The sequence below is a fragment of the Numida meleagris genome, chromosome 1, assembly GCF_002078875.1.
Source record: "Numida meleagris isolate 19003 breed g44 Domestic line chromosome 1, NumMel1.0, whole genome shotgun sequence".
Lineage (NCBI taxonomy): Eukaryota > Metazoa > Chordata > Aves > Galliformes > Numididae > Numida > Numida meleagris.
In genome coordinates, this window is record NC_034409.1 from 51146254 (window position 1) to 51173745 (window position 27492).

Consider the following 27492-nt stretch of genomic DNA (forward strand, 5'->3'; position numbering starts at 1 on the left):
TCACATAGTCTATTTCTTCATCATCCTCTCCCCGTTCCTTGCGGTTGTTCATCTTTGGGAAGATCTCTTTTGCAATACTGGGCATTTTCCCATTGCAGTCTTGATGCTCACTGCTCCCTGATGTTGTCCCTGGCCTACAGGTCCCTCTGTGGCCAGACGGGATGGAGGCCAACTCTAGCAGGTCACAGGAGCCTTTGTTGTCCAGAGAGAGAGTCCGGCGGTGGTGAAACGCTCTCTCTGCTCCATCCAGCTCCCTGTCTCCTGCCCTGTGCCTCTCCCCGGACAGGAGGGACTCGTGCTCGGCAGAGGGAGGTTTGTGCTTCAAGCTGTGTCCTCGGGCCAGGCTGTTCCAGCTGGAGCGACGGCTCCCCCAGGCCCCGCTGCGGCCCCAGGCACCATAGTGTGAACTGCGAGAGCTGGACTGTAAGAGAGTGGGATGGGACTCAGCCACCCAGGACTGGGGAGGGAAAGCGCTGTCTTGTTGCAGACATCAGATATCCCCCCAGGGATCCTAAGCCATGTGCACCCTTTTTTACTCCTCAAAGAACATGCATAGTGGGAATGTAGCTGTAATTGCTATATATCTAACAACAAATTGATAATGAGCCAGCAGAGGTGTTGGCTGTGATCACTTTATAGCACCATCTGTGTGCAAGGCACTTACAAGGAAGGTAAATAATAAAGCCAAAGGCCAGGTGCCTGATGTTGTTACTTATATCAGCACATAGCAAGAATAAAGATTTCCAAAAATCTGATTGGCAGCATTTTACACAGCCCTGGGGTAAAGAATAACACAAGGTACAAGGAGATGGATAATGTGACACGACACCTTTGAGCACAGCCTTCATAAAAAGAAGAAATGAGAGAAACAGGCTTGTTGGTTACAGTCTAGTTCAACAACATCAGCAAGTTATCATGTAGTATGTGGCTGTCATGGTATCAAAAGCTTCCAGAAAATGCATCTATTATGGGACTCTGAAATTCTGGCAGCACCTAGACCTTTCTATGCACTCAACTCACTCAGGGCATGACTTTGTGTACTGGGCAAGAGGACAGGACATAGAATCACAGAATCATAGAATTATAGAATACTTAGAGTTGGAAGGGACACTTAAAGGGCATCTAGACCAACTACCTTGCAATGAACAGAGACATCCACAGCTAGATCAGGTTGCCCAGAGCCTGGTCCAGCCTAGCCTTGAAAGTCTCCAGGGGCAGGACATCCACCACATCTCTGGGCAACCTGTTCCAGTGCCTCACCACCCTCACTATAAAAGACTTCTTCCTTATATCTGATCTAAATCTCTTGTCCTAGTTTGAAACCATTTTACCTTGTCCTGTCACAACAGACCCTGTAAAAGAGTCTGTCCCTTTCCTTCCTGTAGCTCTCCTTCAGATACATCCATATCTAGCTCAGGTTGCCCAGAGCCTGGTCTCCCTAAGAGAAATCCCCATGGTGTTCCCCCCTCTCACCAAAAGAATATAAAAGCTGTAACCTACACTCAATGGAATACTGATCAATAACCTAGAAATATAGGTCAATAAGGTCAATAGATCACTCAGAGGGTGGTGATGCACTGGCACAGGCTGCCTGGAGATGTTGTGGTTGCCTCATCCCTGGAGGTGTTCAAGGCCAGATTGGATGGGCTCCTGGGCAATCTGATCTAGTGGTTGGCAACCCTGCCCATGGCAAGGGGTTTGAACTAGATGATCTTTGAGGCCTTTTCCAACCCAAGCCGTTCTATGACTGACTGATTGATCTAATCTGGAAATACAAATGAATTATGTGAACTGGCTTCCCATGGGCAGGCAACGCGCTTGTGTTACAAGCCTTTATCAGCAATGCAATTCTCCGTAGTAATCCAACAGATGATGACAGAAAGGCCCATGCACTTCAAAAGAAGGGTATGACAGATGTTTCTACTCACTCACTCACCAAGGATCGCTGGTCATAGGTCATTCTCCCCAGGGACATCACGCTGCTCTTCCGGGAGCCAACAGCAACACGGATCTGGTCAGGCTGCAGGGAGTGGCGTGAGGAGTTGGAGACCCCCCCAGCAGCCACTGGGGCATTGGAAGAGGGCAAGGATGGGTCCAAGTGGCCATTTGGTGTCACAGAAATTGCACAAAGCTTTGGGTCTGGGTGGAAAGATGGAAAAAGAGGGATAAAGGAGAAAAGAAGGAGGTTGGTTCCTCACCACCCAGTGACGGTTTCAACATCCAAGCTGTTAAGCATGTTAGCAGCTAACAGCATGTTAGCTGTTTAGCATCAGTCAGCATTGATTCCTTTTGATTTAGGGTGCTATGGCAAAAGTAGTGCTATCTAGCAAGACATTGAAGCTTTCTCTTCAGTCTCCAAAACTGGCGGTGGCTCTCCTTGAGGCTGGATGGTTGAGCAGAGTGGCGGTCAGGCAGACAGGCAGAACAGAACAGCCCGTCCTACACTGGGCTTCTTCAAATGACTGATCATTGACCTTGAAGATTCAGGGCACCTTTGAGGGCTGTGTTAGCTGCTGTGAAAAACCACTGACATTTGTCAAGATGGATGGAGAGGACGGGATGCTGGCTTTTAACATCTGAAGGGACTGGAGCAATCATTTTTGTTTGGCCTATTGCATAATGAAGGTCACATACCATTGCCTGCACTCAGTGTCACTGTTGCAAGTGCACCGACAGACTCTGCAACCTTTCTTCTTTCTGCCCTCCTAGGGTTTTGGCTGCCTACACTCAAGATAAGCTCTGGCACAGTGTAGCTATGCAACCTGGCATCATACTGCTATGAAAAAAAAAGCTAAGTTGTGAGAATAGGCTGTGACAAGCCAAGCCTGGAGCCTCTGCTCCTCACCACGCATTTAAGCTCAGACCCGTGCCTATGATCCTTGCCTGGGTTATACAGTGAATATGCTTCTGCCTGTCCTTACACCTTATGGATCCTGACCTTGTCTTGCTGACTGAGCTTGTTGTCCCTGTGGGCTTGCATGGCAGACTTTGAACTACTGCTAGATCCTGGCTACCATCAGCAGATCTGCCCTGCTCACATGTGCAAGTCCTATGCCTTTGCTGGTGTGGTCCCTGCCCTGCCTGCTTGGATGCTTCCCCCAGCTCCCACATCTCTAGTCATACTCTCACTGCTCCCTGCCACCAAGTCCTGTCTGAAGTATAATACCTTTTGCAAAAAGACTTGCAGTCTTCAAGGGGTGGAAACCTTACCCGGCAGTTTGTAGGCAGACTGTACCAACAGTTAATTATCCTTCCTTAAAAATACGTGGCTTTTTGCAGTGTGAGTTTGTCTAGCTCCACTTTCCAACCTTTACAATCTCATTATGCTTTTTTTCTGCTCAATTAAAGAGCCATCTACCATCAGAAATCTCTCCTTATGGCCGGCATTTACAGAGTGTGTGATCAAGTTACTTCTCCAGTTTCTCAAAGCTTCATTAGCCTCACACTATGAGGCAGGGCTTCCAGATTTTCCTGAGTCCTTTTTAACATGTTGGTATCCCCTCTCCAAATGTGGCCTCCAGATTTGGACCCAGTGCTCCTGAAATGGTGCCCCCAAAGCTGAGCAGGAGTGCCATCTTCTCACTCCTTTTTGCTGCTTTTTAGGCATTCAAAAACTGCTCCCTTTAGCTATCACTTTCCTCAGGAAGCCAGTGCAGCCCCAAATTTCCACATGTAACACCACAAACTAACATTAAGTTCAAAATGAAAGTAAGTTCTGCCTTGGTGATGGGAGCCAATTTTCTGCCCAGTCTGCTTTCAAACTTCTCACTAAGCAGCAATGGGATGTGAGCAAACGAGGCAGTTTGAGTTATCATACCTGAGCCTTCCTGGATCTCTTGGAACTGATCTAACTCCTCCATGTTTGACGAACTCTGATCTTCCTCTGAGTATGATCGGTTGGCATCACCCTAGAACACACAAATTAAGAAGGTGGGAACTCATAAACAGAAAAGGCCACTTTTTCTTGTATTTCATTGTTGCCAGTCTTCCTTGGCAGCCATGCATCAGCATGACCACTGGTGAGTCCAATGTGACCTGTGATGGCTGAGATACTGAGCTCTTGCTTTAGGAGATGGAAAGGATGTAACTTAGCTGTGTAGCATGGGATGGAAATTGTGAATTCCCTTCTGGAGGGTTTGTCTCTTTCATTGCAAGGATTAATACTGTCATCTATTTTTTTTTAAAGAAGCCCACCCTGAACTTAAGAAATAGAACAGCAGAGGTGTGATACTTTGGGAATCCTTCACTCTGGTACCTTTCAAGTGTCTCAAGGTCCCTTTTTAGCACCTCTTTTCCTCCTCTCAGTGGGAGTAGGTAGCATCGTTGATGACTTACCTCAGCCTGGAACCCCTCCACGAGGATGGCCACCAGCAGATTGAAGAGCACGTAATTGCCAAATGTCATAAGAGCCACAAAGTAAAGGGATGCCCACGGCGAGGTCGAGGCCATGCCATTATAGAGCACAACATTCCAGTCCTCCTGGGTTAAGATCTGTAACCAAAAGCAGAAGCCATGTAAACATGAAGGGATAACACAGAGAGGATTCCCAAAAAGGACACTGAAAGCATACACTTTAGGACACATTAGGCCTCTTAACCTCCACATAATCACACAACTACTGCCCACTGCTACTGTCCAGTGGTGGTACTGCCCCAGTAATGTTAGCTGAGCAGGAAGAAACAAGAACAAATATGAGAGCAGCCATGTGCTGGGTTGACAGTGTTAAACACAGGTGTTGCCACAACAGAAGTGACCTCTGCAAACTTTCTGTTAGGAAGGAAGGAGCCCCTCTGTCTGAGAGATAACAGTCACCAAGTTACAATATGCAATTACTCTTCCTCCTTTGACATCACATACTGAAGCCCTCTGTGCCATCAGAAGTAAATGAATAATCCACAATGAGAAAAAAAAACTCATGATCCTCACTTTGCTTTTTCCACCCACAAAGAGCAAAGAGGGCTCACCTGGAAGACAGTGACAATGGCCCACAGCAGGGAGTCAAAATTTTTCCGATCAGGAACTGTATCTCCTGTATCCGTCCTCAGGCTGAACTTGCAACCAAAGATGTGCATTCCCAAAATACTGTTGGGACAGGAGAGGAATTGGTCCCCAGTTTAAATATCTCTGCCGTCACAATAAACTTGTCTGAGTGACACTCCACACCAATTAATCATCACAGAATCATCATAGAATCATTTGAGATGGAAGGGGCCCTTAAAGGCCATCTGGTCCAACTCCCCTGCAATGAATAGAGACACCTATAGCTCGATCAGGTGCTCAGAGTCCCTCCAGCTGACCTCGGATGTCTCCAGGGATGGGGCATCCACCACCTCTCTGGGTAGCCTGTGCCAGCGCTTCACCAACATTATCATAAGAAACTTTTTCCTCATATCCAATCTAAATCTCTCATCTTTTAGTTTGAAAGCAATTCCCCTTGTCCTCTCCCAACAGACCTTGCTAAAGAGTCTATCCCGTTCTTTCTTATAGGCCCTTCTTTCTTAAGTAGCACACAGGTGCTAGAACAAGCTTACCACAAAGCCTCGCTTCCCATCTGCACTGCCTCAGAGCTCACTTAATGCCTTCAGACCTGCTTTCTCCATCATTCTCTTTTGCTCTCATTTGTCTTCATCTCCCTACCAGTGCATCCACAAAGTGCACTGACAAATTTTCTCGGGTGCTTCCTGTGACCCTTCTGCCAATCAGCTTCTGGGCTGAGCTATTCCTCTAGATACTACTGATTGCCAAGAGGCATCACCTGTCCTGCAACGGGACATAATGTTCAGCACACACATTTGGTGGCAGCACTTCTCCACTCCATCCAGGACAAATGTTCAGCTACTGAAACCAATTTAGGGGAGCAAGAGCCTCAATCTCTTTAAACAAACATCTGCCAGTGTTCCCCAAGCCTAGAGCCGTAGAGAAGATGAGCCATATGCTCACGCACTGATGTTCATGGCAATATGAACCATGCAGTGCCTCCTCACCTGAAAATGAAGATGAAAAGCATGAGAAGCATGCAGAAGGTGGCTACGTTGTCCATTGTCTTCATCAGCACCACAAGCTGGCGGCGCAATGCAGGCATGAAACGTACCAGCTTCAGCACACGCAGGAGACGGAACGTCCTCAGCACTGAGAGGCCCCCATCCGACTGACCGATGATCTCCCAGATGCTATGGCCCAAAGAGGCCCAGGGAGCAAGAGGAACAAAATGAAGGAGAAGTGAACAAACAGCAGAGAGAGAATAACAGTTCTAATTCAACTTATCACCTCTGCATTGGCAGCATGCATACACAGGTCAGAGAGAAAATCTGCTTGAACAAGACATACTTAGAAGTATATACTACTATATACTACTACGTGTAGTAAGCGGCATTTCTACTTTCCTGAAGCACTACTTGTTGCAGGGAAATGACATCTCAGTCTCTCAATCCTTTGCCTTATGTATCAGCTTATCTCCTTTCTTTCTGTTACAGCTGCTAAATGTTTTTGGAAAAGGCACATGAAAACATGCAAACTTTGTGGTGCTCTTTACTGTATATATTTTAGTTGATACCCAAGCCCCTTATCACCTGATGATGACGATGATACTGTCGAAGATGTTGTAGGGGTTGCGGAGGTAATCAAAGAGGCCAAAAGCAGCAAGTTTCAGGATCATCTCCAGGGCAAACATGCTTGTAAAGACAACATTGCTGATTTCCAAGATGTTGGTCAGTTCCTCTGGCTGGAGAGAAGGCAAATTCAGAAAGTCAAAACTGAAAGAACCCTGAGACTGTGGGAAATAAAGTGCCACCATTCCCAGGGGACAGACTCTGTAGTGAATTGTGAAGAACCACGGGTGGGATAGAAGTGCGGCTGGGCGGAGTCACCTTTCTGTCCCAATTCCTTTCCACATTTATTACCCTCATCATAGACTAAGTCCCTAACAAATTCTTTTGCAGCAGTCAGGGAACTACACAACCATTCACATGGCCAAGGCTGACCAACTTCTCCCGCATCCTATTCTAAACACTGCTCCTTTGGTTAAAGGCTGCTTCACTGTGTGCAAAGAACTTAAGTTAAAGCAGGACTAAAGTGGCTGATCTGTAGTTGGCCTCTTCCATTAAAGCTTTCCTCTGAGGTTTCCACATGCCCGGCACAATTGGTTTTTTTTGAAATTTTGAAAACATTTGAATGTCAGAACACAGTTTCCCATTCTCCTCTAAACCTCACTGTCCTTTTTCCACTGTTTTTTTCCTTTTCCTTCCTCATTTTCTCTCCCCTAGCCCCCCACTAAATCTTTGATATGCATTAGTTCCATGGTCTTGTTCCAATAATTTCAATAATTACCCAAGTGAATATCAAACTGCATGAGTAATGTAACAGCAAGAAGGACCACAACGCTAACACCTATCTATAAGGGATAGGAAGAGCAAGAAAGGATGAGGAAAAGAGACTGTAAGAGGAGAAAGGTGGAAATCTTCAGAGATAACACAAAATTACTGTGTTGATAAAACAAAAAGGAAAAAAAACAAACCAAAACAAAAACACGTAACTTGACCCTGCCCCAGGCCTTTTCTTCTGATGGATCTCTGACACATCTTTCAGCCCTTGTGAAACAGTCTCCTCCAGCAGAGAACTGGAGAATAAAGGAGAAAGTGTTTTAATGACTCCATCAGTGGAACAAGTCTGAGCAAATTAAATTACTCCTTCTTTTGTTTTCTGAATTAATGACTTTTTCTTCACTGTGCATAGCCTTGGAAACTTGTCTGACAAGGTTAGCAAAGGGTCTACACAGTTTCCTCAGGAATGGTGAAATGTTTCAGAGGGAGACAGAGGCTGGACTGATGTCATTTGCGAGGTATGTCCGGTTCTTGCTGTCCTGCTGTGTGAAATAAAGGCATTCTCTGTGCCGAATTTGGGATGGACAAAGCACCTCTCATGCTAGGGACTGGGACTGCACCAAGCCAAACAGCAAAAGTTGAGGTCTTCACCGAGGCCAGATGCATGAGGGGTAACTTGCACAAGCATGCCATGCCTACACAGACACTACACACACACAGCCCATGACAATGGGCAGGTAATAAATTTTCCCCAAGTGTGAGAAAAACCTCCTTCCAGTATAATGGGCCGCATATTGTGGTCAGGCTGGACAGCCAGTGGCCTTCAGACCACATGAAACTGCTAAGGCAATTCATCTAGCTGCAGCATATTCCCAAGCAGCAGCTGGTATGAACCTGCTCCAGATGTGCCACCTTCCCAAACAGAATTTGGGACATGGCATGGCAGCTCCAAGGCTCCTCCTCAGCGCTCCTCTGGTCTGTGGGGTAGGTCTTTCACACTTCAGAGAAGGTTACATATTTGATGTTAACCTACTGTGCCACTGAGCCCAAGATCCATGCCACTGTGGTAACAAACAGAAGTCTCTCTCTGCTTTGTTATCATAAAATCATAGAATCATTAAGGTTGGAAAGACCACTAAGATCACCCAGTACAACTATCAACCCATGCCTGGGACTGCTCTAGACCACATCACTCAATGTGACATCTACCCTTCTCCTTGCCAAAAATGTGGCCAAAGACTCCCCTTCTCCTTCACAGTGGTCTGAGCTATGCCTGGACATCAAGACATTGTTTTAACCATCACCTTCAGGTTCTGGGTCTGAGCCTCCCCCTCAATCTGGAGACTGTTAAGAGGATCCCCCAAGACCCTAAATCTGGATGTTCTTCTCCCATATGAATAAATGGATTGGAAAGTGCTTCTCACAGTCATGTAGTGTCTACCTCACATCCATTGGTAATTTCATGCACTTCTCAGTGCAGGTTTAATTGAAATATTCCATTTCTTTAGAATAAAAAAAAAAAGAGGGGAGATAGCTTAATTTATATCCATAATTACATTTGAATAACAAAACCATCATGAAAATGAAGGGGAGAGGAGGGGAGATAAGAGTGATGAGAGAGAAAGAATGAACAAGTGCACAAGGGAAGGGAGAGATGAAGATCACTTTACTGAGAGCCAGGCAGTAATGACACCAGCTGGGAACACGAGGCCCATATGCTAAACAGAGATGCCAATTTCAGCCTGATTATGTCAGTGAGAATGAGGAATGCGAAAAAGCAACAGGCTATAATGGTGGATTATCCTTCTCTGCTGTCCATGCTTTCTCTCCTGTGCTGTCGTAGGGAGCAATTGATGTTTGAAAAGCCATGCTTGCATCTCACTTACGGAAAAGGTCACCTGTTCTCCCGTCTCTCCTTCCCTCCCTGACATCTGTTTCTCTAGTCAAGCCTCCACCTGTTAATCTTTCTTCTAATGGGCTATCAATCAGACCCAGCAAAGCATCCTTCCTAGAGAGAGGGGCAGGAAGAACAGGGCAGGGAAAGAAAGGAAAGAGAGGCAGAAAAAGAAACTACAAAATAAGCAGGAAAAAAATAGCATAATGAGCTCCAAAAAGAAGTAGAGAAGACACTGTTAAAAATGGAGTAGGAAAGAAATATTGTCTGGGGAGGGAAGAGCAACACAAAAGAAATGCACTCAGGAAAAAGAAGAGAAAAAGAGAGGAGAGCCAGCTGGAGAGGCCCAAGGCAACACACGCACAGGCAACAGGAAGATCCTGCACTGCAGCCATTCCTAGAGATATAGATAAACAGGCAGAGTGAAAAAGCCATCAGCTGGGAGCTGGGACTGCTGCTGGCAGAGCAGGGGCCAGCAGCAGCTGTGTTCTGGGCAGGTATGCTTTCATATCTAAGTCAGCATGGTCAAGAAATACCGTTGACACTGCTGGAGTGCGAGTCTCTGGCCAGAGAAATGTGAACCTGATGAAGAGGGCAAGTGAATGGGGGAAAAGTGGTTCTCTCCTTTACTGCCTGCTGACACACAGGATTCCCAACACAATGGATGTGTCACCTCCCATATAGGTGGGAGCTGCCCAGGCTCCCACATATAGCACCCAAGCATTCATTGCCAAAATGGTTATCAAAGCTTCCTCCACCTGTGTTTATCTAGAAACAATAAAACTGAAGCGTCCAGAAGGAGAGGCCTTAATTTGAGGCTATTTTGGTCCAACAAAAAACAGGGAATCTTCCTACAAGAAAAGTCTGTTCATATTACCAAGCCAGGATAGACTGGTTTACCCATCATGCTAGGAGAGAAATGTGAACAAAACTGTGGGAGACAAGTACTGGGGTACTGAGAGGGGTGGCTTGAAGCAAGGAGACCCCAGGGGGTAAAGCATGCCCAGAGACAGTGTTTTAACCAAAACACCTATTCTCCTATTAAGAATACAGGTGTCTTTCCAAACCCATGAAAGTTCCAAATTCAGCTCTCCATGGCATTGCAACTTTAGAATCATAGAATCATTAAGATTGGAAAAGACCTCTAAGATCACCTAGTCCAACTGTCAGCCCCTCCCCACCATGCCCGCTGACCATGTCCCTCAGTGCCACATCCACACGGTTCTGGAACACCTCCAGGGACGGGGACAGCACCACCTCCCTGGGCAGCCTGTGCCAATGCTCTTTCAGAGAAGAAATGTTTCCTAACATTCAACATGAACCTCCCGGGGCCATTTAAGGCCATTACTTCTCATCCTAATCCTAATCCTAATCCTGCATCCCCATCAGAGTGGATCAAATTCAGAGACTGAAACATGCTATCCAAGTCAGAGCTCCGGCCTAGTGATCAGAAACTAGAACTAGGGCAGTAGTAGGCAGCTGTTAAGTCTTTTTACTTTTTCCATTCTAAGTGACTTACTACTTAACATTGAAATTCTTAGATTAGATTGAAATCATAACTAGCTCATTATCTGACAGTAGCCAGAAATGCATACACTATAGGAAAGGCTGAGAACAAGCAGACCACCCTGCAAGAGTTTATTCTAACCAGGAATAAATTGGCAACTGTCCTAGAAACAAAAGAGTAATTGATGTGATCTGTGTAAACCAGCCCTACCAAACTATACCTGCAAGTCACCACCTTTGAGAACATGAGTGAGAAAAATCCATACACAGGTCTCCCCACTCTGTCCATTTTTATACACTATTTCAAAGTTACTTGACAATAATGAGAAGAGTCACAGAAATCAGCCATGGAACATACAGGCTAGCATTTACTTTCTCTAGTCAACACCCCACAGCCAGACAGAATTTCACAATATTTAGTTATTCCTATTTTACAAGACTGAAGTGATGCGGCTTCATCCAGCGCCTTGGAGAGACTGTTCCATCATTTACTAAATGTCAGCATGATGAGCTGGCTTGGACACTTGCTGAATGTTTCTGACAAGCAACAAATAGCAGAAAGAGAAGCAATAACTGCAACATATGAACTGGTGGATCCAATAAATGCTGGTATAAAGGGAAATCAAGCAGGCTAAAGGATATGAAGATGCCAGTACATGAGGCTGGTTTAACTGGGAAACAAATGAAAGTCTCCTGATCCACACCACATGAAGTGTTGATGTGATGCACAAAGGAATACTGGAAGTAGATACAACAGGAGGGAAATCAAGTTTCTCTGTCATTGTCTTAATGGCTACTAATGGCAAAGATGTGTGAGTTCAACAGGCTCATGGAAATATATGAGAAATATGAGCCTGGGACATTCAGCTGGGAACAGCCTTTCATCCTCATGCTGAGTAAGGAGAAAAGTGAGCAGCACCAGCTCCTCTGCGAATACCAACAAAAATTAAGCCTATTTAAAGGATCTTTCTGGAAAGTCACAAGCGTCTAACATCTTGATTTTCTACACTGGATTTTAAAAAGCAATTCTTCCAAGCAGAAGCAGATCTGAAGAACTGCAAAAAATATTTCAAGCGGGACAAAGCTTGAAATGATGGATTTTGGCTTGTGCCATGTCCCAGCAATATCTGAAGACCTAATACTAAGGGTATTGTATGGTATAATGCACACTGATGGATTTGTATAAACTTATCTGTTTACAAGTGATAACTTGTGATAAGCTCAAGGATTAAAAATGAGTCATAGCAGTGCAGTTTGTCCGAAAATGAATTGATTTCCCTCACAAGAAATGCATACGGAGATAGGAAGGTGCCTCGGACACACAAGCAGGATGGCAGAAAAGACTTGATGGATGACCCAAATTTTAAAGGTGATTTGGATGCTGAAGTTAAGCTTCCTGGCATAAAACAAACAAACACAGCAAAACAAACAAACAAAAACAACCACCAAACCAAGCCAAAACAAAACACAGTAAAAGCACCCTGTAAATATTTAAAAAAAATGTGAATTGTAACAGAATTGCAAAATGGCGGAGGTTGCAAGACGCTTCTAGAGGTTGTCTGGTTCAAACCCCCCTCGCTCAAAACAAACAGATAATTCCAGTTTATATTTTTCTTTCCACTGCTCAGGCTCAGGAATCAAAGGTTAGACTTGCACATCGGCTCAGTCCTCAAGACGCCTGTGTTTCTGAGCCTGAGCCTTGTGCCCCCAGCTCCTGCAGTCTCACTGCCCCATTAACGTGGTAGTTTGTGGGTCATGGAATCACAGAATGGTTGGGTTGGAAGGGACCTCAAAGCCCACCCAGTTTCACCTCGTGCCGTGGGCAGGGCTGCCACCCACCAGCTCAGGCTGCACAGGGCCCCATCCAACCTGGCCTTGAACCTCCAGGGATGGGGCACCCACAGCTCTCTGGGCAGCCTGTGCCGGTGCCTCACCACCCTTTGAGAATTTCTTCCTAACATCTAACCTAAATCTCCCCTCTTTTAGTTTAAAGTCATCCCCCCTTGTCCTATCACTATCTGCCCATGCAAAAAAGTCAGTCCCCCTCTTGCTTATGAGCTCCCTTCAAGTACTGGAAGGAGGTTCTTCATCTCTGGTCCACCTCATCTGTATAGTCCATGCACAACCAGAGCAACACAACACTGATGGACCAGGACCACTCAAACCTGCAACACCTTCACACATCCTCTTTCCTGGACAGGTGTGTCCCTAGCAAGTGTCTGGGATTGTGATCTCTCACGCACGAGAAAATCTAAGCTTGAAGGGACTTTATTTACATTAGCTCTCAGCTGGGAGAGATTCACATGATGAAGTAAAGCAACAAAACTCACTTCATCCATAGGATGATGTCAAGCTGCAAATCACAGATCTCTGTAAGCAGGGGGGTTTTGATGAATATTTTTCTGTGAAAAATTATTTTTCTAGAAAGAAAGCAACAGGAAAAAGAGAATGGAAGGAGAGAAAAGGAGGCAGTGAAGCCTCACATACACCAACAGCAAGGCTCAAGGAACATGAAAGAGCAAAGGGAAGTGCATGTTTATGTGGTTTTGAGGTAACTTCTGACTGAAAATGACCTGGAAATCATGTTAGGAACTAAATATTCTTTTTTAAAAAAGATCTTGTGCTAGGTAAACAGGACTCAACACACACATTTTAAATAAACAACTGCACCACATTTTTTGGTTATGATCAATACAATCAACATTTTTTTTTTTTGATACTAGAAACAGCTCACAGGGCCATGAGCTTTTCCTAGATACTTATAGATAAAAAGTGCTAGCATAACTTTAAGGATGTGTCATTAATAACCTGCTATCAGAAACCGTGAGGCTGCAGGCAGATCCTGCTCTGCTGAGGGCTGTACAAACACAGCAGAGCTGGCCCAGAAGGGCTTAAATCTGCACACACAATAGTCAGAGTGAATTCTCCACCTCCGGTTCAAATATTCTTCTGCTAAACTCTTCAATTGTGCTGTCTCCAATAACACCAAATGAACAATGCCTCTCTCTGCTTGGTGCTTGCATCTTTAAAACATCAGTGGGCAGTTTTCACATTGTCCTGGGCTTCAACCCTTAGTCATCTCTCTGCTACATGATAAATACATCGCTCTTTTTTATCTATTTTCATGAGTCAACCTCTCCAGTCTCTTCTTCATTCCCCCTTCTCTGAGCTCCCGACAGTATTTTTCTGTACTGAAGCATCCTGAGCAGTTTTGCATTCTGTGATCAAATTAAGGTTTCCCATCCTTGTATCAGAAATCAGCTGGGCTTTGTAAAATGGTCTGATGCTTGCTATGTGGGTGGGATCCAGGCATCTGAGGCTTCAAATACTGGCTCAGCCACTGCATTGCCTCAAATAGGGAAATTCAGATACTCTGGGAGTCAAGATACTGAACTAGATGATCTTAGAGATCTTTTCCAACCTTAACAGTTCTATGATTCTATGATATCTCCTCCCTGACAGAGCACATGGCAACTCTGAGAGCCCACTGAAGCCACTCTTACTGCCTGTTTCTTTGCTACCTGAGATTGTATCTGTGGCTAAAATTTGCCTTGGCTGCAAAATTCCCTGATGCAGTTAGCATCTCCACTGTGGGCCAATCTCCTATTTCTTGTGGTCTTGGCAGATAAGTGGGGTGAATCATGATCACATTCAGACCAGCAGCACAGATTTGAGGCACAGATGTACATCATAGAGTCCTTTAACTCAGCGTGCAATAGAACTACCAGCCAGCAATGCAGATGCGAGGTCATGGGTACACTGAACACCCTCTCAAGCCTGCTCTGCACATGACAGGACAGAAGTAGCTTCTGTTTCCCAGCTATAAAATGAGGGCACACAATCCTTCTCCATCTCACAAGCCTGTTGACAGGATAAAGCGCACCGCTGACTCAGAGCTGCCTGCAAACTATTGGCATGAAAAGCAGAACTGTTCTCACACATGCTATCTATGCCTTGACCTATCTATCACTTCTTGCTGTCAGAGCAAAGGAAAGGCTCAAGCCATATGAGCCCCCAAAATGACTGGAGGTGGGAGGTGGTGCCTTCTTGTGCAGATAGACGGTGCTCAGGCATCCCTTAATTAAGCTGGAAAGGCTAGCAAGCTGATGGATTTGAATTGAGATGCTGGTGAAGTGCCCGTGACATCCCCCGAGAGCACATTAAATTAACCAAATAGACTAAGGACTCAGTGAGCTAATGAAGAGAGCAATGAGAGAAGAGAGATGAGAAAGATGGAAGAGGCGAGGGTGAAGGAGAGAGAAGCAGATGGAGAGAAAAGACAGAGAGAAAAAGAAAGATAGATAAAAGTGAGAAGGAAAAGAGAGAGACTGAAAGAAACAGGGAAGAAAATACTCAGAGACAGATTAAGTGCAGGGATAAGCAGAGAAAGATCCTGCCATATCCTGTGGCTTTCTCAAAGTTGTGCTATGTCCTGGGGTGCAAATTACTCAGTCTCTGCCTCTAGCAGATTTTGCTGCTGCTTGGCCAGCCCTTAACCCCAAGCACAACCCTTTGTCCCCCAGTGTCCATTCTGCATGCCCTACCTGCTCGTGGTGCTCAATGCCCATGCTGATAGTGTTCACAAGGATCGCGATCATGATCCCACGATTGAAGTACTTGCTGTCCACGATCCCTCGAAGCTTGACCCTAACTTCCCGCCACATGTCACTACAGAGCTTCATCCTCCCACCTTCCTCCACCTCTTCTTCCTCTTTCTCCAGCGCTGAAGCGCTCTGGTCACCTCTGCAGCCTTCTCCCTCCGCTTCACTGTCTCCTCCATCTTCCTGGCCTGAGTCAGCGCTGTCCAGGACAGAGAGCCTTCGGGATGCATCGTGTTCCCCCCTGTGGCATCGGGGGCAGTTGGTGAGATCAGAGGTTGCTGTCACAGCAATGGGCTGGACCAAGCCTTGAGGAGGGCAGTCAAGAGGGTTGTGCTGTTGGCAAATTCCTGAGGAGATAAATGATCATGCTTTAAAGGAGAAAGCTTTGTTCCCTCCAAAAAATGCATCCAAGCTGGGTACTTTTTGGCTTTTAGGTATTTAGACTGCGTAACTGGGCTTTTTTAGCTGTAAGGATGACTAAACACTGGCAAATCACCTCAAGGGCGACAATAAAAGCTGCTGCCTCTGGGTGCTTTACGCTGACTGGCTGTGTCACCAGAAGGCATGGTACTGCTCATCTGCCAGTGATTAGGCTCAGCTGGGGTTCATGTCCATCAGAGGAAGAACTGTTTTGTCTGATGCAGGAATCATAGCTCAAGATTTGGTTATTTTTAAAGTGGGAACTGAGGGAAAAATGATCAAAAGGGCTGCTTTTGGCCTGAACAGATGCAGGTGGGGTTCAAGAATCCAGATGCTGAACTCAACTCTCTAAATTAGGGACACTACATTAGCAAAGTATCTCAAGAAGCTAGAAAAGCTAATACAAGCACGGTTCCTCCTGATAGTCAGTGACCTCTGAATGAGAATAACTTGCTGACTTCAGTGAGAAAACCAAGTTCCTCAAACCTCCAGTTGTGACTGGAAGATCAAACGGACACTGGGGGGATTAATCAATTAATTCATTAACTGCAGAAACCTTCTTCATAGCAAGTAAAGAAAATGAAAGACTGAGCATGCAAGACTAGTTGAAGGAAAATCCATCTTTTCGCTTGTTAACTGAGAGCATTTCTTACGAAAGGTATCAGCAGGCAGTTAATACTAACTCTATAATACCATTTTTACAGTCACTTTTCAGGCCAGGAATCCAATTTAAATGGTATCTCATGTCTAATTTTACACAACAGGATGTGCTCCCATCAAGAGAAATCGTCTCCATTGCCCTAGCACATCAAACTGACTTCAGTATTGCTCTTCTCCCTTGGTTCAGGGGACACTCTATTGCAATTCTACTCCCTTTACTTCCCTCCTGTAAACTCACTTAGGGAGGAGAGCTCTGGGAGACATGCTGTGTCACTCAGTACAATCCTTAGTCGCACTCCTTCGTACTCCCCTAATACATCTCTCTCCCAGGCTGCTATCATTCCACTGCCCTACCAGACCTGGAGCCCTTTCCAAGCCTGAGTGCCTCTAATGTTGCCATTATGGTTTCAGGTTTCCAGTGTTCCCGGCTGATCATCCGTGTTTCCATTCCCACTTTTGCTGGTTATCCCCACCTTACTGGTCTGGTGCACCACCCACAGCCTCGAGCTCAATTACCAACGTTAATTCTAACTCTGTGCTTTGTAGACCAAAGTCCTTTGGAAATCTGGCACATGGAGATGTTCCCAGTTGCACTCCCAGTTACACTCCCATTTCCACAATTGACATTTCCAGATTTGCCCATTGAATCCTTACCGTAGTGCCTCTGTTTTTTCCTGTTGGCGCCTTGCTTGGCATCACTCGGCTCCACATGGCCCTGGCGCCGGCTCTGTATGCTGTTGTACAGCCCAAGGGTGCGGCGTTTGGCTTTGCGCATGATGTGGCAGACGTATTGGAAGATCTCCTCGTAGCAGTCTCCAGGCTCCATGTAGCTGGCGACAGTGCTGGAGGAGAGGTACCGGGCCCGCTGCTCCTGCATCAGCTGGTGCTCCCGCTGCTTGGTTTCTGAGAACTGCGTGGCGATGACCACCAGGCACAGATTGATCATGAAGAAGGAGCCCACCTAGGAGCAAAGGAGAAGGAGGGACAGGTAATGTTGGCACAAGGAAGAACATGTGGGAGGAAGAAAAAGAGTGGTGAGGAAGGGGAACAGGAACTAGAGCTAACATCAGTCTGTGTATGGAGATGGGATTTCAGAGGGAGCCAGGACTGGCTGAGCTTGGTCTTAAGAACTCACTCAATGTCGCTTTCATGCAGAATTTAGACCTCTGAACTGAAATTCAGGAAACAGAAGCCCAATTTTTGGCTCTTTTGATGGGCTTTAGGAACTTTAGCAAGTCACTTAGAGCTTACCTACAATGCATTTGATGAAAATTGGGCTTTTTCTTTCCCTCTCCTTTGTGTTAAACAGAACGTGGGAGATGGAGGATTGTATTGGTTGCTTTCTCCTCTGCTTACTCTTTTACTACTGGAAAAATCATGCGTTGTCATTTATTCCTTCTAGCTCTAGGAAGACATGTCAGTGTTCTCAGGGAATTTTATTTATTTCTATCATTTACACCTTAATTCACTCTATAGGGAGATTAACTTTGCTGAAATGAATGAGCTCTTGAAACTGGAGAAGTTTGCAAAAACTAATGACTTTGAGAAGGATGCCAAACAATCTGTCAAAACAATACTTCCTTCCTCGATTTCTCTTCTTCTGATTCTTCTGTTACTAGGCATGTATTTTCTATTATTTTACTTGTCTTCCAGCCTTTGTCGGTTTTCCATTTAAAATACAAAAACAACCACAGCCCACTCCCCCAGCATCTCAGAAATAAAACAAAAAGCCCAAGTTCTTGTTCTCCCCATGAAAGCCAAAAGTCTACCAGGCTTACTTTATACAGTGACAAGTTCCCCTTAAGCTTTCTTTGCCTCAGTATTCTGTAAAGATATGTACAGAAAGAGCTGTAAAACTGAGACAATTCTTGGTGCTGAGAGATCTGGAAGTGAACATCTTCCTCTCCGCATTGTGTATTATGAAATCACAGATGAATCTCCACTAGGAGATCTTTCCATTACACTCAAATGCTATGATGCTGTGATTGGTGGCCACATCCCGCAGAGCTGTAAGGAGCAACGTGGCATTGAGAAAATGTAGGGTCTGATTTCTGAACAAAGATTATACACCTGTGCTTCTCTGGCATGGGCTCTGTGGGGCAGCCCCTATGAGGAGAGGCAGCTCCATCTTGGGAATTCTGCATTCTCAGGATCAGAGGGTATCCTGCTAAGGGATGTCTTTGCACTGTGCTTCTCCTGTATGACTTGCCCAGGACTCAGCTTCATCTCTGTGCCTCTCCTTTCCGAGCAGACAGCTTGGACTCAGAGCTGGACCCAGTCTTGCCTCTATCTTTTGACATGTGCCCTCCTCCCTACAGCTCTTCCAGTGAAGGGGACAGGACAAGAAAGTTGGGTGATACGATGATCCCAGCTCTCAAGCACAGAAAAAGTGGTGTGGTTTTTTTTTCAGAAAGTACTCCTGCTAATTTTACCTACCCAAGAACCCTTCCCTTCAGTGCTCAGCCCTTGCCACTGTACCCACAAACCTGTCCCCTTGGATGTCTTTTTCTCTTGCACATAGGTGCTCAGCAGCTCCAGTCGGAGGCTCAGTACCTTGGCTCTCAGTATTTCAAAGAGGAGATGTCCCTACTAGAATCTGAATAAACCTTTGAAACATGAAACCCTCTACAACCAGATTCAGCATAAGGACAAAAAACCATTTCAAAATAATGGGCTTTTTTTTCCTCCTCCTCCTCTCAGCACCCTTCAAAGCTGTTCTAATTCTGTTCCCCTTCATCACTGAGCCCTTCTCAGTGATGAAGCTTATTTTCCCTTCAGCTTCAGAACATGGCCTTGAAAAGGAAAACAGTGCTTCATTCAGATCCTTTCACTTTCCTCCATGGACTCCTGTAGTCCATGATCTCTTGCATGTTTTCACTGATGAGGGTATAACTGGGAATGTGAATCCTCCTTCAGTGTGCTCTCCTGCCCTCTTTTCCCTCAGCACTACATGACCCTCTCACAGGCTTCTCTCTTCTGTTATCTCCTTGGGCTTGCTCTGAGTGAGGCAGAGTTGGTTTGGGAGTTGGATGCTCACTATGCATTTCTGAAATGCAAATTCTGACACTGTCTGGTCACAATTTTGCACTTTCTTTGCATCTTCCAGCACCTCCATAAAATAACCAATTAAAGCTTGCAAAACCTTCTCTCTAGGTGACAAGCAGAGAAGCCAAGGGCAGCATGATGACCCCAGCAGGGTCATGATGTAAGCCTGGGGTTGAATCCTGAGAGGGGTTCAGGTTTATATCACCAAGCTCTGACCTCACAGGGAATTGTTCACTATGATCTCCCTCTGATAACGGGAAAGGGGAGGAGTGGGGGGACTGTTTATGGCAGTGAGCCCCCATTCCTTGAACCTCTTCGCTAGAAACATCAAACACAAAGCAATAGAGCTTGCTTCATCCTTAAGATGACAAGAAAGTCCACAAACTCTTCAAGTTCTGCTGAGCTTGACTCTGCCTCAAGTCTAGCAAAAGGTCAGGAAAGGTCCCAGATGGCTTATAATTGAGTGATCCATCTAAACTAGCTGAGCAAAGAGATCACTAGTGTCTGACATAGAGTCAGACAAAGTGTCTGTCAGAGCCAGAAGGAGACCATTGATTCAAAGTCCCACACAGACATCTGGTTCAGCCCTGACACCAAGCCATACTTTGATTGAGCTGATCCTGGCTTTGTTCAGCCCAAGGCTTGATCCCTGTCTCTGCAGTATTTAATAAGAATTGACTGGTGCTGGAGATGCTGACTTATTTGCCCATTATTTTTATCAGGTTGCCTTCTGAAGCCCACGCATGTAAGCACTTCAAGGAGGCCTGAGTATTGCCATGTGGATGCGAACCTAAGAAGAGCCTCTAGTCCAGAAGCCACACTAGTGGCCAAGTAACTGGAGCACTGACACAGAGAAAGCTGGTCTTCAAGGACGAAGACTGAAATGGATCACTGACCCAAGAAGGGAAAGCAGGCCTTCCTTGATGTAACCTCCCTGCTCTCCGGCAGACCAGGGAGCTATTTCCTGAATACACAAATGCTTTTACCAGATTGCTCTGCAAGGCCCTTCTGAATGCCAGGGTCAGCTGGTGCTCTTCTCTTCACAAACTACATCTATACAGGAGTCCTAGAAAATGATGTGAATATACCCAGGTGGTGGAGCTTTCTTCCTGCCTGATGAGCATAACAGGTAATAATACCTTTATGCAGATGTTTGAAGATATATCTGCGAGGGAGGCAGAAGTCACAGATGAAAGCATAGCTCTAAGGAAGAGGCTGAGGAGATCCAGCCCCAGAAGAGTTTGAGCCAAGGCTAAGATGTATGTGGAAAAGCAAAGAGTCAAGACTTGAAGCATGGCTGCCAGAGCAATCCTGTTTAGAAAGCAAGGCCTTTCAACCATGGAGAAGAAAGGCAGGATAAAAGCCACAAGGACTGTGCTTCAGAAGACTTGAAGAGGGATTGTCATTGCTGTAAGAAGACTTGGAGGAGAAATGACACCAAGAGATAGCAAGTTCACGTTGTGGTTTTGCTAAGTGCTGGAAAATGCTAACAGAAATGCTAAATCCTTTCTTGGTGTAACTCCACCAAACACGAAGGAAATAACCTATAGCTCCTATCATATCATAAAGCTCCTATGTTCTGAGTGGTCCCCAGGGTAAGCTGAGGTTCTTGTGCTCCTGTGTTTGATGGAAATAAACCTACAGGGCTTCTGCAAATGAGGAGGGCGTGTCTAGAAATGTCAACGACACTCCACAGTAAAATCTCAGGTGGAGTGTTTAATTGAGGGTTTTCAGCTGCCTGCAAATTCAGAGACAAAGTTTGAGTCACTGGAAATACACATGAGGTGAGCCAACAGTAAAGGATGCTCCTGTTTCCAATCCCAAAATATGCTAGCAGAATTAATGTAATTTGGAGGTGCGGCCAGAGGGGGCAGTTTTTGTAACTGGCCAGCAGGAGATGGACATGCCCATCTCAAAGGTCAAACACTGGCTCTGGGAGAGACTGCACGTGAGGTTGGGAGTGAATTTTGTGCTGAACTATATGTTACAGCAATACAGGTATCCTGAACATGCTGCTCAAAGCGAAAAAAAAGAAAGAAAGTAGGTCCTAAATATTAGTTGCATAGTGGGCGATCTGAACAAACTATAAGGGAAATAATTGTTTTCTGGATTCACAAAAAGCAGTGAATATTTGGTTTGGCTCTGGGGATAGAGCTGGGGAGAGCTCCCCACCCATCCTGTGTAATCATAGCTCTAGCATGTCCTCACTGGGACTCTCCAGACTCAAAGTAAGAGCAGCATTCTTCAAGGCACATTTCACCTTTGCTGTCCTGGCTCATGCTTCAGCCAAAGGGAACAGATGACTTTTCTGTTTTTCTCTCATCTTTTCCTTGTGATAGCAGAAGGCCAGGAGGCAGGAAGAAACAGGGGATACCAAGAAGATACAGGTTTTTCATAAGGTCTCCAATCTCAGTGGACCAGCAGATTTCTTTTTGTGCCACTCCCTATATATACTCTCTACAGAATTTCTTCCAGAAACTGCACTAAGGTTTGTTTGCTCTCAAATAATTACATACCAATCTGAATTTAAACTAGATCCTGTGCCAGGTAAGTCTGTTAACATTGTTGGGTGACTGCTTCTAAAGATCTGTTTCTAGGAGTTCATGACCATGTAGGACAAATAGTAGATGCAGAGCCAGGTCTATTCAACAGTCTGCCCAAATGCATGTAGGCTTTGGAGATACACACCAGTCTTTTCTGGGGAAGTGACCTAGAACCGAATTGCATCTACCATGTACAGATTTTAAACTTCCCATAATACATCCTGAGTTATTCCTTCCTTTCTACTTTTGACTTTGGTCCCCATATAGGAAAAGTGAGAGTGGAAAGTGCAGATCTTCATAAATAAGGGAAATTCTTCCTTATTAGAAACATGGCATTCCTTCCAAGGAAATCTATTTACACATGGGAGGAGGCCTGAGGAAAGGAAAAAGCAATTACATCATATTTGTCAGCCCTCCTTCCATGCACAAACGACAAATCTCCTTACAACAAAACAACCATCTTCACTCTTCACATGTATAAATCCATAGGGCTCACAAACTGCTTATGAAGTTCTCATCACTGCTCTCCTTTCATCTCCACCAGCCACAGATGATCTCACATAGCCACTTCATGTTGGCACGATGCCACTGTGGGAGCAGCAGCTCCTTCTTGTTAATAGAGAGGAAGTAATTCAGCATGATAGACCCTGAATCTGACAAAATCTGAATCTGAGACCCTGAATCTGAGAAATCCAGGTGCTGCCCAAAGCCATAAAATAGGAATGACTGAAGAGCTTCAAATGCATGAAAGGCAAAGTAGGAGTAAGATGAAGAAATGGTTTTCTCTACTTTTGGGTCTACTGTTTTGAGAGATGTGTGGATGAGCGCATTATCCTACACTGGTATTGATTCTCAATCCCGAGCATATTTCTTTGAGTGAAAAGGAAGAACCTGGCTGACAAGTACATGATATTATCATAGACTCTTGGTGAAAAACCTCAAGCTGGATTCCTGAGGTTCCAAGAAGAAATCCAGATTGCCAGTATCTGTGTTGACCTAACGCCTTACTTTTGTAGGCTCTCAGTTTGCAATGCTGAGACACATCAAATCTTCTACTTACAATTATCAGCAAGATAAAGTAGATAAAATTGTAGAATGAATGGGCATCCATCACATAGTACATGATCTCCACCCACCCTTCCAGTGTGATCACCTGCAAAATCAAGAAACAAAAAGAGAATCAGGAGGGATTCATTTCTCAGTGTACACAGAGTTCATTTCTCAGTGTTCATCCAGAGTTCATTTCTCAGTGTACACAGGCAGATACTGGCAAGGCTGCTGTATTCCAAGGAAGGTGAGAAACAAAAAGTCCTTTCAAGGAGGCCAAATTTCCATTCCAGGAAATCAGCGTGGTACTGCTTGGTGACACTGGCATACTGTCAAAGCCTGTGAGATCATGCTAGTCCACAGCAGGAATATTTCATTAAAATAGTTCATTTCCCTGGATCACAGCGGGGGAACACCCACAGCAAGTTTCTCTGCCCCTTGGACTGGACACTGCATACAGCAGGTGGAAAAGAAAAAAGGCAAGGATTTTAGCTCCCATCTGCAATGAGTGCTGGTAATTAGGAAAAAAAAAAAAAAAAAAAAAAAGATTCCTTTGCTACAGTGACCTGTATTGAAGGGAAAACAGGTACGAGTCAGCCTGAAGGGCATAGCTCATGTCAGTGTCTGGAACAACTCTACATCCCTACCTGTCTTCAGGAACACTTTGTGGTGAGCACTTGTTCTCGCTTGCCAAAATAGCTGCAATGCCCCTTTCGCTCTGCAGCTGCATCACACCCTGTAGAAACCATCATGGGAACAAAGAAAGACTGAGCTGTAAAAAAAAATAGCTTGAGCTTTGTTAGGAAGATCTTACCTGAAATATCACAATCCAGGCATACCCAATGTTGTCAAAGTTGATGGCACCCTTGTGCGGATTGGCATTGCCTGTACGGCACACGTTATAGTACTGGTTCCAGTTGACACACATGCCACTGACGTTGAACTCTTGCCGGACTGAGTTGTAGTAATAATAATCATCCTTGTCCAAACAACACTCGTGGCCCCGTTCCTTCAGGGGTGGGATCTCATGGCAGCCCATGATTCCATTGTCTCCTGACAGCGAGCAGATAAAGGGCATCTCATCATCTTCCTCAGGTTGATAATATGGGGGCAGGACAATGTCACCTTGTCTGTAAGGATTAAAAAAAAAGTCATAAACTTCCTGTAGCAGATGTTTTCTCATCAGTGATATTGGTGGAGCTGTGAGCTGCCATTCTGACATAGGGATGGTAGTGAGTAAAGGATTTCCAGGTTTATTTCCTCAAGAGAAGGACAGAGCTCCTGGAAACCAGGGATTTTCCAGGGGTGAGTCCCCCGTTTTCAGAGCTCTGTCCTCCACCAGACCACCCCACGCCAAATTACAAAATCTGCTTGCATGGAGATGAATTGAAACCGAAATGCAGGCATTTGCATTCTGAGCACTCTCCCCATTAGCATCAAAGCTAAATCAGATGCAATGATATTAAGGACGTTCATCAGGCTTTAACGTGATGTGCTCATGTATGTAACCACCAATGGACATGTTTTATAACATTTGGCTCTGAACCTTCTGTATTTCCAGCAAAAAGAAATAAAAAATCCAGTTCATGCATAGTTAAGATTGCTCAGCTATGCCTTAAAGTCAGGAATTGCAGAGTTGAAGTTGACTTAACCTTGACTCCTCCTTGACAGTTGGCATTATTGGTGTAATGTTTAATGACAAGTTCACATGCTTTTTTCCAAATAATGCAGGCACCTTCCAAATACATGAATAATTAAAATCATCTACGCTTGCCTAGCTGGAGATGAGATAATGATGAGGATATGAAAGATGGAGATTTAAGATTTTCCATTAAACTTTATCTGGTGCACTTGCATTCCTTGCAGTGCTACAATATGCAGCCTTCACATTGCAAGAATGCAGACTTTTTCACTACGTGTCATTGGAAGGGGACAGGTGTTGATGAAAAAGAAAAGAGAAAAAGCCTCGGATTCTGAGCTGACTGGGACTAAACTACAAACTTCTGTCATTATACATCCTCATCACTTGTGAACTGGCTGCCTGCAGACTTCATTTCTCTAGTAATGGTCAGCCAAAGATTATTCAGTATCTGTCACTTTGCAGCCTGTAGCTCCAATCCACTTCTCAGTAACATCGACACTGCTTGGATTTAATTACACTCATTAAAGTGGTACCACTCTGATTTACATAAAGGCCAATCATCCTAAACATCCCTTTCTCCCAAAGAAATATATAAACAGTGTAAATGGCTGCTTTAAGCAGCTCCTACTCCCCAACCCCACTGCTGTTCCACAGATCATGTTTTTGCACTGATTTTTTTTTTCCCAATCTGAGATGGTCTAAAACTTCAGGACTGTTTAATCTGTGTAAACTGATCTACAGCTTTTTTTTTAAAGCAGACTAAAATGATCAAGAGTCTGGAATTAGTATATGGTTTTAGAAGAACATTTTAAAGCTAGCGATCAGTTGAAGCCTGAAAGTCAACAGGAGGAGCTGTGCTCTGCTGGGGGACACCTCTCCCAGCAGATCTCCATCCTCTCCCATGTCTCTTCCCAAAGGGAAGTCTGCTGCTGAGATTTTCCAGTAATTTCCTCCACCTGTCTCCAGGGTGTCTGGAGGTGAAGCACTACGTCCAAACAGTGACACCTCAGCTCCACCCCGGAGGTCCCAAAGTTGTCCCTGGAGGCATCAGACAGCAGTATGGCTTCCTGTAAGACTGTTTGTCTTTTGAAAAGGAGAAAGACAGCATGGCTGGTGCTCCTGAATATCAGCTATTTCTGGGAGAAGGAGCAGCATTTCTCTTCATGGCTTGAGGAAGCAATTTTGTTAACTTGCGCCTAGCCGAATCCCAGTGCACCCAGGCATCTATGCACTGTGAAGATGAACTAAAACCAGGTGCCCTCCCTTCCTTTCCAATCACACTGCAAGACATGGCCAGCGTTCTGTACCATACCACCTTCTGTCTGTTTGGAGTAAGCAGTTTGCAGAGAGCCAGACAGCAGAAGCAGAGAGAGAAGGGAAGAAGAAACAGCTTTGGAAGAAAAGAAGGGGACATCATCCCTCAGGCACTCACATTGTGAAGTTCTCCTCCATGAAGCAGCGGTTGCGGAGCAGCCCAGCCCACAGCTGCACCCCGATGATGCCGAAGATGAAGAAGACAAAGAAGCAGAGCAGGAGGACGTTCCCCAGCATGGGCAAGGTGTCCAGGAGCAAATTCACAAGGATGCGCATGCCTGCGGGTGGAAGAGAACCAGAAGGAGCCAGTGTGGGGTGGAGGGAGAGGGAGAAAAGGAAGGAAAGAGAAGGGAAGCAAGGAAAAATTTAGGAGAAAAAAAAAAGCTACGTAAAGACAAAAGCAGAGTGTTGGAAATTAATTACTGCCCCAACTGGGCTAGATTTATGATCATTGCCCTTTCTTGTCCAAACCCCTTCTGCCAGGCAGGCAGCAGAGCTGCTGAGATGCCGTGATCTCTTAACCCTAGGCCTCCATCTGCAGCACTGAGAAGAAAATGGAATGAGACTTTCAGCACCATCAGCCACATAATTGATATTCCCCCCTTCTATCTCCTTTCTCTGCAGAAAGGCAGTGGAGTAAAAACACTGTCCCAAACGTGCACAGCAGCTCAGCGACCCCATTCTCAGATGGCTTGGACTGAGAGTGCGATGACTGCATGGCGCAGCCTGCGAGAATTGTGCTGGCACAAGGCCAGCCTGCCCAGTGGGATGGACCTTGACAGCACACACAGACTGGAATAAATTGGTCTTCTCGGTGGCAGTGTCATCAAGGGATGGCCGTGGAGACCACACTCTCCTCTCTTGGCTAACCATCCTTCCCGAGGAGGGCTGGTGCATACAGGCAGTGGGCACAGCTCACAGTCTGTCAGCACACCACCTCTGGTCAGTGTAAATGTTTCTTAAAATCCCTTCCTCCTTTTTTCTTTTGTTAAATCACCTAATGAATTCTTTCTCTGGTTTTATTTCTTCCCCAGTTCTTCAGCTCACACAGACAGAAGCAGGGGTGAGGACAGACTTGATTCTCCATGGTGCTAATGACTTTTCCTCTGCTCTTCAGGGATGATGAAAGCCTAGAAATCCTTCTGAGCATCACTGTACCACCTTCACCCCATGCAGTTGTATCTGCTCTCCACTACAGTGGGGTTGCCCAGGGAGTTCCTTCACTGAAGATGTTTCATGTAGGCCAGCCAATAATTAGCTAATTAGGTATTTATAACCAGTTCATTACTTCAGATGGCAGTGGAAGGGGAAAGAGGAGGGGAAGATAAGATTAGGCTTCACTGACAGCCCTTTGAGGCACCAGTTAATCCCCTCTGTATGCCCAGCGTCAAGTAATTAGCTACATGATGCTGTGCATTAGGATGTCTCCATTCCCCAGCTGCTCATGTTGCAAAAAGGGAAGGGAAGGGAAGGGAAGGGAAGGGAAGGGAAGGGAAGGGAA

At 45.3% G+C, this 27492-nt stretch overlaps 1 protein-coding gene across 1 annotated transcript in view; it reads right to left on the reverse strand.

Annotated features, from left to right (window-relative positions):
• CACNA1I (calcium voltage-gated channel subunit alpha1 I) overlaps window positions 1-27492 on the reverse strand; it is a 72942-nt gene that overhangs the window by 26931 nt on the left and 18519 nt on the right. The window contains exons 3-14 of the mRNA XM_021394936.1: window positions 26110-26269; window positions 23850-24165; window positions 23049-23141; window positions 17055-17361; window positions 15264-15667; window positions 6570-6721; window positions 5985-6170; window positions 4965-5082; window positions 4336-4491; window positions 3818-3908; window positions 1937-2139; window positions 5-421 (exon numbers count right to left, since the gene is read on the reverse strand). Of these exons, the coding sequence (XP_021250611.1) occupies window positions 5-421; window positions 1937-2139; window positions 3818-3908; window positions 4336-4491; window positions 4965-5082; window positions 5985-6170; window positions 6570-6721; window positions 15264-15667; window positions 17055-17361; window positions 23049-23141; window positions 23850-24165; window positions 26110-26269 (2603 nt within the window). The remainder of the gene's footprint in view (window positions 1-4; window positions 422-1936; window positions 2140-3817; window positions 3909-4335; window positions 4492-4964; window positions 5083-5984; window positions 6171-6569; window positions 6722-15263; window positions 15668-17054; window positions 17362-23048; window positions 23142-23849; window positions 24166-26109; window positions 26270-27492) is intronic.